General features: G+C 46.1%; 1 protein-coding gene across 5 annotated transcripts in view; it reads left to right on the top strand.

Annotated features, from left to right (window-relative positions):
- Nucleotides 1–10,305: 10,305 nt before the first annotated feature.
- The window catches only part of TMEM72 (transmembrane protein 72), a 29,331-nt gene continuing 22,868 nt past the window's right edge, over nucleotides 10,306–16,768 (top strand). The window contains exon 1 of one of the 5 annotated variants that reach the window (XM_025990121.2): nucleotides 10,306–10,687. In XM_025990121.2, coding sequence (XP_025845906.2) covers nucleotides 10,618–10,687 — 70 coding nt within the window. In that variant the 5' untranslated portion in view covers nucleotides 10,306–10,617. The remainder of the gene's footprint in view (nucleotides 10,688–16,768) is intronic. The other 4 variants (XM_072739402.1, XM_072739401.1, XM_072739400.1 and 1 more) reach the window with 4 other exon arrangements.

Below are 16,768 nucleotides of genomic sequence, written 5' to 3'. Positions count from 1 at the left end.
TATGGGGTCCCCACTCGCCCATCCAGGCAGCCTGAGATGACAGAAAACACAGGGAGCCAGAGCCAGAGAACTAGGCGCATCTTCTGTGTCTGCTCCCTGCCAGCTTCACATTCAGCATCAAGGCCTTTTGTGTACCAAGTACTGTTCAGTACTGGGTGAGCAGTCCCACATAGTCCCTGTCCGGGGGATGCACATCCCAGTGGAGGGGGAACGAACAGGAAGCAGACACACAAATGAGAATTCATGTGTGTGAGCTATGAAGAAACTACAGAGAATAATAGACCCTGAGCAAATTCCCTGGGCCCTGGGCCCTATCTACTCACTTCTAAAATGAGACTGAGGCAGCCGCTGACGTCCCCATCTGGTGAAGCGCAGATGGGACCTGCTGGTGTCCACAGCAGGGCAGGGTGAACAAGCCGAATTCAACCACAGGTGCTTTTGTCCTCCTTTTTTCTTCTTCTTCTTCTTCTTCTTCTTCTTCTTCTGCTTCTGCTTCTGCTTCTTCTTCTTCTTTTTTCTTTTTCTTTTTTTGTGTGTGTTAATTGTGAGAAAATACACATGAATTTACTGGTTTAACCATTTTTAAGAGGCATTAAGTACCTTCACAATGTGATGAAACTATCACTACCATCTGCCCTCCCGGGACTTTTTCATCCTGAACAGAGCCTCTGCAACCATGAAACCTCAACTCCCCATTCCTCCTGCCTCCAGCCCCTGATAACCCTTGATTTACTTTCCTTCTCTATGAATGTGCCTTTTCTAGGTACCTCACATAAATGGAAACACACAGTATGTGTCCTTTCATGTTGGACTTATTTCAATTAGCTTCACCTAGAAGTGGAATTACTGGATCATGTGATAATCTATGTTTAGCTTTTTGAGGGCCTGCCGGACTGTTTTCCAAAGTGCACTATTCTCCATCCCTGCCAGCAATGCATGAGGGTTCTCATTTCTCCACACCTCCGTCAACACCAGATATTTTCCATTTTTCTAGTAATAGTCATCCTAACGGATGTGCTCTCTTGCTCTCTTTTACATAACCACAATGAGATATCATCTGATTGCATCCTGCATGTATGCCCATTACACATCTCCATGGCTCTCTACATTATTTATTTATAGGACACATTTTTGTATAGGGTTGTTTATCCCAATCTATGTACTTTGTGCCCTATGGCCAATTTAAGGCATCATCAAAGGTAATCATAACAAATTTATAACCGTGTCTATGTTTCTTCCCATAGCAAGAATGGTGACGGGGACTGGCAGCCTGTCTAGAAAGCTTGGGATGGGTCCCAGTCAGATCTAGGGAGTCTAGGAGTCAGTTCCAGCCCTTTTTCCTCCTTTCCTCCCCACCGCGCCAGCCGTGTACATGTCACAAACCAGTGTCTGGGAGGATGGCAGGACCAAGGGCAACATGAACAGCTTTCACACTCAGATTTATGGGCCAGTTTATGCTCAGTTTCAAAATGACCAGAACCAATGAGTGGATAAATACAAGGAAATAATAATACAAGGTCTGTAAAGTGTCCCTAGACAGACTGACCTGGTTGCCCATATCTGATCCTCCACGTTTCTTAACCTCTAACAGTAAATAACTCGTGTCCTGGAATGGAAGACATGGGAGTAATTTATATCTCCAAACCCAAATAAGTGCCAAACTGCGGTCAATTCTATGAATATAAATCTTGCTTTGTTCATATGCTGACTCTCCATAGTCTGAAAAAGAACAACGGGCAGGAAGGTGCTTTCCTCAGAATTCCAAATAGTCAAGTCTTGAACTGGAGCACTTTTAGGGTCTTCAGCAAGGGTCAAGCAGAGATTGGAGGAAAGAAGATGTCTGTGTTCTTGGCTAGAGATCATCCCCCCCTCCTTAACAAGTTTTCACCTCGTTTTATACTCTGAGGGTGTCGGAGTTGGAAGAATGTTTGTGACCTTCAGACCCTGTCACCTCATCATACAGATGAGATCATCATGGCCAGTGTTGATGCGAGGTAAGCAGGCCCCCAAGCCTGTCACTCCCAACCAGCCCTCAGGCCTGGCATGTCCCCTGAGCTCTATTAAGAGCAGTATCTGCCATGCTGTCCTAGGCTGAGAACCCACAGAGAGAGTGTAGGGAGGCAAATAACTCTTGACTCTGGGCATGAGTCGGATTCTTTTCAGAAAGTAGCAGCAGTTCTATCTCACTCTGCAGTCTCAGAGTGGGGAAGGCCACTCCGCCAGCTGTGACTAACACCCCACAACTAAGTGACTTAAAACACAACCACTTACTATCTTATAACTCTGTGGGTTGCAGCTTGAGCTGGGCTCAAAGACATGATTTTCTCTTCTGTTGTTGGGGCAGCTGGGGGCTGGCTAGTCTGAGATGGCCTCAACTAGAATAACTCATCTTAGCTCCTGTCCTCCAGCAGACTGGCCAGGGCATGTTTCAACAGCAGATGGGTGCTCTAGCCCTGGATGAATTCAGAGAAAGAGAGAACATGGCAGTATGTGAGACCCCGAGGTCCAGAGCTGGCCCACCTTCATTTCCACCATGTTCCGTTGGCCATAGCAAGACACAGGGCAGCCCAGATCTGGGAAGAAGAGAAGCTACTGCAAAGGCACATTGCAAAGAGCCTGGATATAAGGAAGGAGTCCAGGACTGTGGCCATTCTTATACTCTGCCACCAGCCCCATGACTTGGTACAGATGATTCAGAACCACTTGCCTTTGAGAAACTTGAGAGTTGGAACAAAGAGAATTTCAGTGGGGATTAGTGTGGAATGAACACCAAAGGGCTTCTTCTGAGTGTTTGGACTATTTAAATCTTCCACCCCCTTACTCAATTCTATGGAGACAATGGTCCTCCAACTGGACAGAATGCATCATCTACTGGCTTAGTCATTAGAAGCTGGTACAGGTTATCTACTTTGGAGAAATGTGACAAATCTTGAGTGTTATGGACCGACATCTTACCAAAAACAGCTGCAAGTGACAAAGGCCCAGAGAGACTAAGTAACTTGCCTAGGGTCACACAGCTAGTAAGTAGCTAAACCCTGAACTGCCTGCCAGCCTTGCTTATCAAGCATACTACATGATAACCTCAGTGCCTGTAGCTGTGGGAAAAGAGTCCACTGACTGGGAAAGCTATAGAATGAACCGCTCCAGAGAGGAATTCTCTGGGAGACTCCCAGCAACCCGCCAGGAAGAAAGGAGCACTGGGAACTGGGTGTCTAGTCCCTGCCACCTCACCTCCTTCCCCAGACAGAGACTTGGAAAGTATGTGTGGCTTCTGTGTTGTCTTATCGGCAATCCCTGAGGAGTAGCCAGTTTTTCTGTTCTGTTGTCAGGTTTCTCTGTATGTTATATAGAATTGCCAGAACAGAAAAGCAGAGAAGAGAAAATGAGAAATAATTTTCGCAATCCATCAAAATATAAGTACTAGATCTTCACCTTAAAAAAAAAAGAGTTTTGACTAAAACCAATCTCAGATTATATGGGTCACCTTGGGACACCTCTCAGGTCTTGTGTGGGGTCCACCCCTTTCTTCTAATACAGATTTCCTTGCTAGACATGAGGAAGAGCCAATCTAATAAAGGACAAACAGACCTTGGCTGAGTGCTGCCATGTGCCAAAGCTGGGCCAGGTGCTGCAGATCTTGAAAGTAAATGGTGAGGACTCCACCCAACAAATGGGTGGTTGGTGAGAGGCACACACACCACCAAGAGATAGGACTGCTCTGATTAGACCTGGGCTTTCATTCTGGCTGAACCCTACTGGAACCCCCTGGGGAATTCTAACACAAACAGTGCTCCAGCTGGCCTCTCCAGAGACTGGTCTAGGGCACGGAGTGTCCTGCTTTTCATTCATTTGTTTCCCAGTTGATTTTAATGTGTGGTCAGGATTAAGAGCCACTGTGTTAGATGTGTTCTCAACATTGCCTGCATGTTATGGTTAGGGGGCTTTAAAAAAGGAATGGAGCCTGGGTCCCACCCACAGACATTCTGATTAAATTAGTTGGAGTTGTGACCTGGGCATCAGGACCTTTTGAGCCTCCCCAGGTGATTCGTATGAACTGTCAAGTTAAGATCCACTGTCTTAGGAACTGAACTTAGGGAAAGAGTGAGCCTGGATTTCTCAGAAAGGTCAAAAGACCCCATCACCTGGGTGTTTCACCACACAGGGACTCACCCACACCATTCTCTGGCGTCATAATCTCTGGTTTCACTCACTCCTCAAACATCCCGCACACAGCCCCTCCAGCAGCACTCCAGAGCTCAGGCTGTCCTGTGTCATGCACGAGAGCTATCTCGGAGGCTCTTCCCCTGCAGTCCTGACTTCCTGCACCCCCGTCTGAGCTGTGAGCCCGGCTGCTTTCCCAGAAGACCCTGCAGAGGCTTTCAGTTCTTCCTGGTCAATTTTCTGGGTCATGTTACCTTTGCAGGGAATTAGCAGCCTGACTTCTGAGGAAATTGAGTTCCCATTTCTCCAAGGAGGCCCCAGAGTGGCTGGGGAGCACTGGAAGCCTAAGAAGAAGCCCTTAGTAGCCAAGCACAGTGCAGAGAGGGAGATTCAGCATAAGGCCATGCGATGGGCCAGCTCAGAAACCACAATGAGGCAGGGAAAGATAATTATTCTGGAACAGGGTTCCAAACCCCAGATTGCTGGGCCCCACCCCAAGAGTTTCTGATTCAGTAGGTCTAGGTGGGACCCCTAAATGTGCATCTCTAATAAATTCTCTGGTGATACTAATTCTGCTGGCCCAGAGAGCATCCTCTGCAAACAGCTGATCCAAAGCCTTGCTGGTTTCCACCTTTACCACTTTTCCTTTCACAGGACTCTCTGCAAGGCTAAATAAAATACCTCAAACAACATTGTGAGACTTTCTGGTCCCTGACAAGTTAATATTTACGTCTTCTCTGGGCTACTCACACTCTCCAGGAAAAGTCCTCCAGCTGCCTCTTTGGGGACACAGGTCAGTCTGCTGCTGTTCTAGAGTCAAATCAGGGAAAGAGCTAAGGAACCCACATTCAGCACAAGTCTGATGTTAATGCCTGTCCTCTGTCCCCTGCTTCACCTAGCCTCCCAGAGCCTGACACATCACCATTCAGTTCATCTGGACAATAAACCTGTGATCTCCATTGAAGGGAGAAGCTGGAGACAAGCAGGGTAGAAAAGAGGATGGAAGTGGGGTAGGGAAAGGACCTGAGAGTCCAACTGCTTCAGTTTCCAGACTTTTAACTATTCCCTCATTTTTAGCCCCAAGCCTGACCCCAGTTCCTTGCTCCTTGCTGTTCCTGGGTACTGAGCCTTTCAGGAAATACCTACTGTGGGCAAGTAGTTCAAACCTCATTATGTTCTGCAAAAGCAGGTGCCACTCTTCCATCCCCCTTCACTTGAATGTCCCCTGTCTGCTCTTCTCTTGGAGTAAACAGCTTTTAAATTCTCTCGCTCTATCTTAGTGGGGAGGAGCCAAATGCTTACCATTCTTAAAAAAGCAACATTCACCTGGAAGCCCCTGTGTTTTCAAAACTAAACCTGGGTGCTTGTTTGTTTAGTTATATCAGAAAAAAAATGCTTTTGGTATGTGAATTAGCAATTGGGTGATGGTGGATGAATGAAAGGAATCAAAAGAGTAAAATATGATTTTAGCACTTAGGGATAATTAAAATGACCTTGTTTGACTTCTAAACAAAATTCACCAACAGGATTTTCATTTTCCCTGACAGAGCCGTAGACTCTTTTGCCAATTAATTTCAACCAAAAAGTCAAAATGTTCAGAGACACTATCATGAAAAGCGCTGACATGGAAGGAAAAATTGTAGCTTCCCCTCCTAATTTCACCCCTGCCCTTACATTTCACAGCGGGTGTGGTTTTCTGGGAGAGCACAGCCAGGACCCTCACGAAGGAGCCTGTGTTCTTTCTCCTGAGCCCCCCCTGGGGCTCTGATTGATGAGGAAACCCCTTCCTCACGGCAACAACAGAGGGGGATCTTGTCTGCAGCAACTCGGCGCCTTTGACTAAAATATTATTTCCTCCACATGTTGGAGTTCACTCCTGGGAGCATTGGGGATTTAACCTTCTAAATGCTACAAACCTGGATAGGTATTTAGTCTCACTGTGTCCCCTGGGAGGACTGATGTCAGAGACCAATTTCCCAAAATCTGTGGTCATCAAGAGGGCAAAGCCCGTGAGATGTTTACAATCTCCTATGGCCCCACACTGTAAATCTGTGTCTCGACAGATGATCCCAGGAGAGCCAGCTGCACTAGCAGGGCCGTCTGACCACATCCAGTGAGGCTTGCTCAGCAGAGCAGGTGGTCCCCGTGTCAGGCCCCCATCAGGTACGGCAATCCCTCACCTGTCATTCTACTCTTTCAAGACAGCTTAATTGAAATAGAGTTCAGAGTTATAAAGACCACAGCCTTAGTGACTTGGAAAGATCTGAAGGGTTCAACTGCTTCATTAGAAGCACAGAAAAACCAATCCCCAAGAAGTATGACCTGTCCTAGTTCACACTGACCGTTAGAGGCAAGTTCACCCCCAGGTAACCTGGCCTAAAGACCACTGAACCATCCTCTCTGCCAGAACCAGGGTGCTAAAATAACAGTCACAAAGCCCTTCCCTGAGCTGTAGCAGGGAAGACCCATTGGGCTCAGTAGTGCTCCCACCCATCCAAAGCAGGTGTTTCACCCTGCCCTGTACAGATCAGCACCTGGTGGAGCCTGGGCAGCTCTGCCTCCCTGTGAGCTGAAGACTGTGTGATACCCACATCACACTGTTGAATAGAGCAGCAGGGTCTCTAGCACTCTGTTTCATGTACTACTGTAATCTGAGGCTCCCTTCTTGCTCTTTGGAGTACTTCCTACACTCTATGCAGGTCCCTCACGGCCATCTGCCATCTGGATCCTTCCCTCCATTCTTTCTCAAGCCTCCTAGAAGCCGAGTTCCCCAGGCAGTCCCCCAGTTTCTCAGGAAGATGCCCCTTTCTTTTTCCTCTGGGCCCATTGGTGACTACAAAGTCAGACTTTGATGTCTGGGAACTTCACCACCTTCACAGTCAGCTTCTATTTCAGGGCCTCTGGCCCTTGGTTCCTGGAACTCTTTTCTCTGAATTCTGAGATGTCTGAGGATCTTGTCTGCCAGCCAGATTTCTCCTTTCTGCATGAAGCTCCACAAATGGCTTGATGGTAGTAAAAGGGGCAAGAAGCTCTGCCAGAGTCCTCTTAACAGTTTCTTCAAGATGACACACACTGGGGTTCCTCTACACTGTGCTTCTGCAACAAGCTGTACCCTGCTCTCACCATTAGTCCAATACTCTGCTTCCGTCCATCTTAGTGGGCAGCCCTTGAGAAGCAGAAGTACCCTCAGGGGTGGAGCTCTTTGGTTCTAAGTCTTTCCAACCTAAGTCTGGTATGCAAGAAAGAGCTACCTGCAGAAAAGTCTTGGCAAGAACTCAGTTCAGGCATGACCCACCATGTTAGGCAAAATGCTTTGAGCTATAACCCAAACCTAGGTCAACTGGCTTAACAACAAGGAACAGGTAAGTTTAGCAACTCACTAAGGACAACGGGTGCCCAGTGTTGCTGCCATATCAGTGGCCAGACTCCAGATGCTGATTGTGCCCCTAGCCTTGACCCTCTCATCTCGAGAGAGCTGCCCGTCCTGATACAGGTGCACCCAAAGAGAGGGAGCCCACCCCGTCCTCAGGCCCCTTGTTAAAAGTGAGGGACACTTCCCCAAAAGTGTATCAGCACATGCTCCTTCCAGGCTGTTTGACCAGAACTGAGACCAATGCTCATTCCTAAAACAAAGGCATGAAGCAGGGGAGGCTATAATCAGGACTGAACTAAACAGACCTTGTAAAACAAGGCCTGGAAGGACTCTACATCTTTTGAGCAAGGAGATGTCAGATACTCAAGAAAACTTGCTGCTGTGATCAAGGAGGAAGCAAGGCATGCTGTGGTGCTGTGGGGGCTGACCAGAGCTTCCCAAAGAGTTCAAAGAGAACGGGATCCCACAGGGCATGGAGCCACAGGGCTACTGACCCTGGCCTCCAGGAACAACATCTGTCTGGTTCAGTGTCTGCCACAGAGACCCAGGTACCAGCACGCGGGAGAAACGATGCATAGATGCACAGGTGCCAAGACCTGTAAAAAACTGGGAAATTTGGGGTTGATAAACACAGTCTGCTGTTAAACACAGTCAGCTGACCCAAGAAATAAACAGGTCAAAACACACATTTTTTAACTTGATCACATGAATAAAGAGATTCTTAAACTCATTCAAGGGGGGAGATGAAAAAAATGATAGTTTTTATGGAATATTAATAAATCTTGATCAAATTAATCACAGTGGGATAACTTTTTTTTTTCATCATAAGTATTTAATTCCCATCTTCCATTTCCCCTATCCCTCCATCCACCTCCCTCTGGTAACCATCAGTTTGTTCTCTATTGTTAAGAGTCTGTTTTTTGGCTTGTGTCTCTCTTTTTTTTTTTTCTTTTGCTCATTGGTTTTGTTTCTTAAATTCCACATATGAGCAAGACCACATGGTACTCCTCTTTCTTTGACTGACTTATTTCACTTAGCATAATACTCTAGTTCTATCCACATTGCTGCAAATGGCAAGACTTCACTCTTTTCATGGCTGAGTAATAATCCATTGTATATACTTACCACATCTTCTTTATCCATTCATCAGTCAATGGACACTTGGGCTGCTTCCGTATTGTAAATAATGCTGCTATAAACATAGGGGTGCTGTAGCCCTTTGAATTAATGTTTTTGTATTTGGAGGCTAAATACCCAGTAGTGTGCTTTCTGGATGACAAGGTAGTTCTATTTTTACTTTGTTTCGAAAAGCCTCCATATTATTTTCCAGAGTACTGCACCAGTTTGCATTCCCACCAACAGTGCATCCCTCACCACATCCTCACCAACACCTATTGTTTCTTGTGTTTTTTATTTTAACCATTCTGACAGGTTTAAGGTGATATCTCCTTGTGGTTTTGACTTGCATTTCTCTGATGATGAGTGATACTGAGCATCTTTTCATGTATCTGTTCGCCATCTGGATGTCTTCTTTGGAGATATGTCTGTTCATGTCTTCTACCCATTTTTAATTGGATTGTTTTGGGGGTGTTGAGTTGTATCAGTTCTTTATATATTTTAGTTACTAACACTTTATCAGACATGTCATTTGCAAATATATTATTCCATTCTTTTTAGTTTTGTTGTTTGTTTCTGTCTCTGGAAACCTAGAATAATTTTAATAAAGAAAAATATCTATTCATTATATGAGGGCGTATGATCCTCACAAAGCAATAAGTAAAACGGATTATGCCTGAGTTTTTCATTATTGTTATTATTAGAATTTGGTTTTGGTTTTTTTTTTTTTTGGTTGTTTTTTTGTTTTGTTTTGTTTTGTTTTGTTTTGTTTTTTACCTAATGTGGTTGTTTTGCTGTCTATCCCATTTGAGCATAGGATAAACGATTTCAGAAAAATGCCTGAGAGGAACCCTAAAACTTGATATCCTTCAATTCCTTGCATCAATGAGTATATTGAGAATTAGTAAAATCCCACAATTGTCAGCTTTACAAGGCTGGGCTTCTTGGAGCAGCTCTCAGAATATACTTTGAGATCCACCAATCCAGCCAAATCCTCTCATTTATTTTCTGCAAAATTACTAAGGATCACAAATATCTTTGGCTTTCCCCAAGGTCACACAGTTAATTATTGACATAGAAAGAACCCTCACAAAGAATCATAGTGATTTCCCACGTTACACATCAGGGATGCATGTCAGGGAGAAAGGAGGGTCCGTGTGTGGCGTCGGCCTGAGCTAGGTTCTCTATTGTTAAGAGTCTGTTTTTTGGCTTGTGTCTCTCTTTTTTTTTTTTTTCTTTTGCTCATTGGTTTTGTTTCTTAAATTCCACATATGAGCAAGATCACATAGTACTCATCTTTCTCTGACTGACTTATTTCACTAGGTATGTCTGGTCGAGTCCAAATCCAAGACTGCAGAGCTTTCTAATCCTCCTATATGCAGAAGAATAGAAGCTTAGAACTTATTTCAAAAGCTGTTTCTGCTAGTAATTTAAAGACACATCTTTTTCTCCCACACACAGACCACCACAGACCTGTCACCTCTAAACGCCAACCGTCCTAGACCCTGTGGGCCTGAAGCCCAGGTGTGACTTTCTCAAAGCTGACCTGTAAGAAAGGGCCAGATATGGCTCCTCGACTCTCCTCCCACCCAGAAATGGTTAATTGCCAGCTCCAGGCTTCCTCCAGCCCAGCCCTAATTGGCCTGATCTCAAGCGGCTGGCCGTGCTGGAGCTGCAGCAGCTCCAAGCCAGGCTGGAGCTGCACAGAGCAGCAGGGGCATTCTTCCAAGGTAATGATTAAGCCAAGTGTCTGGCAAGGGCACAGGCAGCAAAGCCGGGAAGGTGAGCCCTATTCACACCTCAGCCAGGCTGCGGTGGCCAGGACTGGTTTGGAAGGCAGGGCCCCAGGGCACGGGGGCCCAGAGCCGACAGCCACAGCCTCCCTCTGCACACGGGCATCCAGGAGTATCTCAGGCTGAAGCCTCCACTGCCTGCCCCACTGGGACCCTGCCCTCAACCCTGGCACCATGAAGCTGCAGATGTTCTGGACTGGTCTGGAATACACCTGCCGGCTCCTGGGCATCACCACTGCTGCAGGTAAGACCCGCCTCCCAGCTGCCATCCCCTATGCCTGGGCACTGTCACCCAGGCTGCTTGAGGGGTGGGAGCCAGCCGGCTGGGACAGATGGACACCTCTGGCCACATGTGCCCTCACTTTTGTTCCCAGTGCCTCCAGAAACACTACTCTGCAGGGCAGCAGCAGGTGCAGTGGGGTGAGCCTGGGTGATGGAAGCACTCTCCACTTGGCAAGCCAGCACCCATGTGACCTTGGGAGCCTCAGTGTCCTAATCTGGAAAATGAGTTGAGAAGATCTGCACTACCTCCTTGAGGGCTCTTATGAGGTGGATATAGGAGCTGAAGGTGGAGGTATAAAAGGCCAAGACAAATGTGAGAATCAGTCACCTCACTGTATAGTTTTGAAGATGGTCAACAGAGATCATCATGTTTTACTCAGACCACAGCTCCATTTTATGGAAAGAGAATTCTCAGTACTTAGGACAGGCCAAGCTCTAGCACTGGCCATGGAGATCCTGAGCTTCCCTGGCCCACGTCCACCTCATTAACAGAAAGTCCTGTAGAAACCCAGACCCCCTCTCTGTGGCCTGACTGCAAGAACACACTGGGTTTGGAGTAGAAACGGTTCCCTCTGCTGGGCTTCTCTCCCTCATCCAGCCTGAGGCTGCTCAACTCCCAGAGATGAACCAGAGCAACCACAATCCTGAGTTATGCCTGCTTACTTCCCCAGCCCAGACCCTTACCTTTAGCCTCCCAGGACCCCACATGGTCAGGGTCTGCATGCAGGAAGTGAGAAGACAGCATTCTGAGCTCTTAGCTCTGGGCCCCATGTCCCTTGGGAACATGGAAGAGACACACATTGCTCACCAAGTCCATCCTCACCATTGGACAAAATCTAGTATCAGTCTTGGCAAATGGGAAATGTCCCCCAGCTCAGACTCCAATCAGGCTGGTTCCTGCCCCCACCCTGTCATTTGCTGATGTGTGACTTTGGGACAGCTGAGCCACCCAGACCCTCTGTGATGCCACTCTCTGATCTGGACCTGCTGACCAAGTGTTTTGGAGGATCAAGGATGCACAAACTGAGCAGAGCTCAATGGAATTAGGAGAAGCCTGTGTGACCTGGTTCAGAGCTTGGTGGGGAGGCTGGCCAGTGGGCTCTTCTAGTGTCTAGGTCCTCAGCACAAAAACTTAGCTGTTGGAGAAGATCTAATGCCACCCCTCCTGTTACAAGATGGAACACTTGGGCCCAAATACAGTCAATAACCTTGTCCAAGGTCACACTGCAGATCAGAGGGACAGCTGATCTGGAGCCCAGGTGCCTCAATTTTTAAAAGGCCAGGACTCTGGCCAAAGAACGCCCTGATTCCCAGAGTAGGAAACCCCACCCAGTGGACACCAGGAAGGGTCTGGAATTGCTCTACTGAGGGCTCTGAGTAAATGGGCTGGTGGGGGATCCCATTCCAGCCTCTGCCAGAACCACCTTATCACCTATATGTAAGGGAATGCCTGCCAAGACCCACAACTTCTCATCTGAGGATAAGAAGGTAAACCTAAATAGGGTTTCTGTGTCTGGGGTTCAAATCCTATTGTACCCCTGTTGATCTGAGCACACCCAGCTCTCCTATAGGCCTTGGCTTCCAGAGAGGTAAAATGCACCCTTTTCAGCTATCAGATATCTTGGTAATAATTTCCCTTGCTCCATTCTGCTCAGAGCTGAGGCCTGCCTCCTGTCAGAAAGCTGTTTGTAAGATACATGTGTTTTTCTAATAGCCTAGCAAAAGACAGTTTAAAAGTTTGATTTATCTTCAGACACACACACACACACACACACACACACAATTCCTCTTAACCACAACTCTTATCTCTGTGCAGAGGGCTGCCGTTAATGCTGAAGATGGGCCTTCTGCTTGGTTTTGATATAGGATCCAGGCTAAAAATAGGGCATCAGTTGCCTTTTAATGGCCAGGCTTTCCAATAATCTTGTTTGAGCTTTCTAGAGTGCTGGGAGCAAGTAGGAAGCTAGAGAGAGGGGCTTTGATACTCATGGGCAAATCTCAAGTTTCTTCCAGCATCACTAAATTCCTGGACTGTTTCCAGTGGGTAAGATTTGCAAATTCCTTATTCCCTTAAGCCTCTTGTTGTTGAAATCTCTGTTGAAAATCTGGGCCTCATTTATAGTGGCATTGCTACTAGAAAGGAAGTAAGACTTGAGACAGACGCTGTCATTTTGCAGAAACCCCAGGAGACCTAAGGTAGCCCCTGGTCCTTCTATGAGAAGAAGTATTAGATTCTCCAGAAGCTAGGAAAAGTATGTGGCCCAAGGTTACCCAGAGTGTCACCTGCAGGGACCAAGCAGCTGCCAATCCAGCAGCCTCTTCTCTGGATCCCTTTCCCCTCTGTAGATGGAATCTAGGACTGTTACAGATCCCAAGGGTACCAGACCCTAGAAGACTCCACCAGAATGGCAAGGCCCAGTGGTGATGGCCTGGCTGGATGACTTCATCTCTTCTCCTCCCGGCCACTCTGGATGAAGCTTCATCAGGATGTCCAGTTGTCCCATGGGCCATTGCTGCCCCAGCCCCATGCCCAGCCCCATACCAACAGTGGGCACCGACAGAGCATTGCCACTGCTAAACAGAGGAAGACAGGCCACAAGCAGATAGCACCCACTGAAGCACTGAAAGTGTTTCTAAAATTAGAAAATTGTCTCCCATTAGACTTTCTTTATGACTTTGAGCCAGTTATAAGATTTCCAGGTCATGACAGAGCTTCTCCCCCAATATTTGTCTTACACTTGGCTAGCTTCACTCATTTGTATTACCTCTCTGGTATGGAAGACTGTGTGTGTGTGTGTGTGTGTGTGTGTGTGTGTGTGTGTTAATGGACACATGTGTGACCACTAGTGTCTCTCCAGCTGAGATGTGGCTCCAGGAATCACCCAAAGAGACAAACACAACTGGGGAACTGCAAACAGATTATGAGTGCTCCACACCTCCCTGTGCCAGACTCCCACTTGTCCAACCTTCAAAGCAGGTTCTCACTGTGTCCACATAAAGGCAAGGCCATGACATCCTGAGTTAGGGACTCGGGCCTCAAAGGATGCTCAGCCCTGTGATGTATTTTCACTACAAATCAACCATCAGAGAAGGGAACCTGGGAAGTGGGTTTTAACTGAGATGGGAGCACAGAGGTATGGGGCACCCTTTCTCTGTCCCACAGGACTAGTCCCCATCCCTGTTCTTAGAAAGCAGAATTGGCTTCCCTTTGAACTTCCACAATCCTCTTAATCCCTGAGGGACAATCTCCACGAAGTTCCTCGCCACTCCTCAGCCCCAGCCCCAAGTCTGTGGGGAAGAGAATGGAAAGAGCCCACTGTGTCAGCCCTTTGTTGAGACTCTTGCAACTTTCTCAGAGCCAGGGTACTCAAGACTGAGGTTCTTACTGTCAGCACTTGAGGGATTTCTTCACTCTTCCAACTCTACTCCGGGATAATAACTGATAATGACTATTATTTGAGTATTCACTGTGAGTCAAGCTCTGACTACATGTTTCAAATGTAGTATTTCCTTTTACCCTCATAACTACCCTTTGAAGCATCATCATGCTCATTGTCACCCCCACTGTATGTGAGGGGAAACTGAGGCTTGGTAAGGTGAAACATCTTGTTCGGGGTCTCACAACAACCAGGAACAAAGAGGCAAGACTAACTGATAAGGATCTATTCCTGAGATCTTACTCTTAATCAATGTGTCCTCCACCTGAATCAGGCTAAAGGATATGTCTTTCTATGTCTTGGCAACCCCAAGATACAAGATACAAAACACACAAAGGGTACCAAGGAGGCTTGTCTGAGACCATACCAAACACAGGCTCAAGCAGGTAGGGTCATGGTGAGGTTGGGCACAGTTACACTGAAGGATAGTAAGCATGATCAAATACTTCCTAAATCTAAAGACACTGATATTTGATCCAGATGCTCATTTTCTCTCTCTGAATGATTGCTGTGCATACTTTGACTGGCACTACCATAACCATCCAGCCAAATCCTCTCCTGGACCTCATCAGAGGACAGACAAATCTGTTCACATTTCCAGAGGGAACTATCACATCAGGATCTTCTATTTGTGGGTCCAGAGATGCATAACTGAGAACAACAGTAAGATAAAGTAATGATCTGGCTAAAACCCTACCAGTGTCTATGAGGGCCAAATGCTGATCTTGGTACTATTTTACAAGTGAGAAAACTAAAGATCAGAATGTTCAAGTAGCTTGAACAGCCAGTAGACAGCAGATCTGGTGTTAGAGGTCCAGTCTGCCCACTCACAGGGCAGTGATGCAGGGGCACATCCGGGGACTGTCAGCATATTGCTCCTAGAGAAGGGCACTACACAGCCAACAGGGAAATGGGCTGTTGGAGACAAAGTCATTTTGAACGAGCCCCATTTGCCAGGCTAACATGCTCTTTCTCACAAATCAACTATTTTAGAGCAACCTGGAATCACTTAGGGGTTTTGCTTTGTTCCAGGTTTTTGACCCATTAACTTCTTCTCTACATAAAGGACAGAACCACATTCCCAACAGCCCCACTCCTTGCCAACACTCAGTTTGAAATGGAGATTTGCCTTATTAATATAGCCTAAGACAAAAGAAACATTTAAAACCAGATGTTCTCATTATTTTTTAAAGAGTACAGCAAATGCATAGTTTGACCTTAGCCCTATCAAAGCCTTAAACAAAAAAAACCCTAATGCTTTTGAGGCAACCACTTTCGGCCTTCTATGCTAACTTCCATCCTTCTTAAATGTATCCCCGTGATGATCTCCTGCCATCTAAGGAAACTTCATGTACTTCAACGTGTCCATCAGTGGATTTATTACCCAACCAAGACCACATTGTTTTCAGATCCTCCAAATGGATGTTGACTGTTTTTCTTTTCCAGTCTGATTGTCTCAATGAGTAAATGAAATATCTCTACCTCTCCACTGTCTTACCACTGGTTTTGTTCAAACATTTTTTTCTTTACTTCCTTGTGCCTATGTCTTTCTTAGATTTAGAACAAGGAAACTACATTTAGGACTCATTTATTCAACAAACATTTATTGAGTTCCCATTTTGTGTAATGTAGACACATAGATTAGGATAGTGTGACCCCTACCCTTGAGAAGCACATGATATGACCAAGAAGACAAGCTCCAAAAATACATCCCAGCACAAAGCACTGCAGTTCAGAGTTTGGAGGAGTGAATTTGTGTCCTACTAATTGTGAGATGTGTGACCTTAGGCATGTGAGCTAACCAGTTTAAACATCAGTTTTTTTCACCTATGAAATGGGGATAATGAGTGTATCTACCTTCTGGGGTTGTGAGAATTCAACGAAACAATGACTAAAGCAGCAAACTGCCTGGCACATAGATTCTCAGTCAGTGCTGGTTAATTTTTAGAGGAAATATGTAGAACACAGGGACTATGTAGCATGAGTGATGAGCTCTTCCAGAAGAAAGACCAGAGGAAAGGAACAAAGCAGGCTATGACCCTTGAAGCTGCAAAGTGAGGAAGAAGTTAGAATGTGAAGTCTTTTACTGAGTAACATTTTTCTTCACATTTCAAGGTTGGGTCATTATCAGCCCTCAGGAAATTGATTACTTCTATACTACACACAGTAACCAAATCCGAAGGAAGATGGTAGCTTCATTTTTTTATGGCCAGACAATTCTCTTAAAATTGTCCATAGTTCTAAACAACCTAAGAGGGCTATTATCCAAAAGGAATGTCCTTAGATATAAGTGGCAGATGCTGAAGTGAGAGAGCCTTCTGTGGGCTCCACCTGAACCTTCCTAGATTGCAGATACCAGGTGAAGATCTGATGAAGACACATGGCTCATGTGGCATAGAAGGAGAGTAACTGGAGGCATAGTCATTGTTTCTGGCACCGGGAAATCTGTCATGTGGAAGAGTGATCAGATGCATTATTTTTGAATGAGAAAGAATAAGAAGCAAATACCTTGGGCTAATACTCTGACCTGAAATTAAGACCTAGAAGAAATTTTCCCCGTAGGTCCTTGCAAGAAAGATGCTATTCTGTGTTACAGGCAATATCCT

This window comes from Vulpes vulpes, chromosome 15 (assembly GCF_048418805.1).
Source record: "Vulpes vulpes isolate BD-2025 chromosome 15, VulVul3, whole genome shotgun sequence".
NCBI lineage: Eukaryota > Metazoa > Chordata > Mammalia > Carnivora > Canidae > Vulpes > Vulpes vulpes.
Note: the sequence above shows the minus strand (reverse complement) of the source record. Positions and strands in the feature narration are given on the sequence as shown.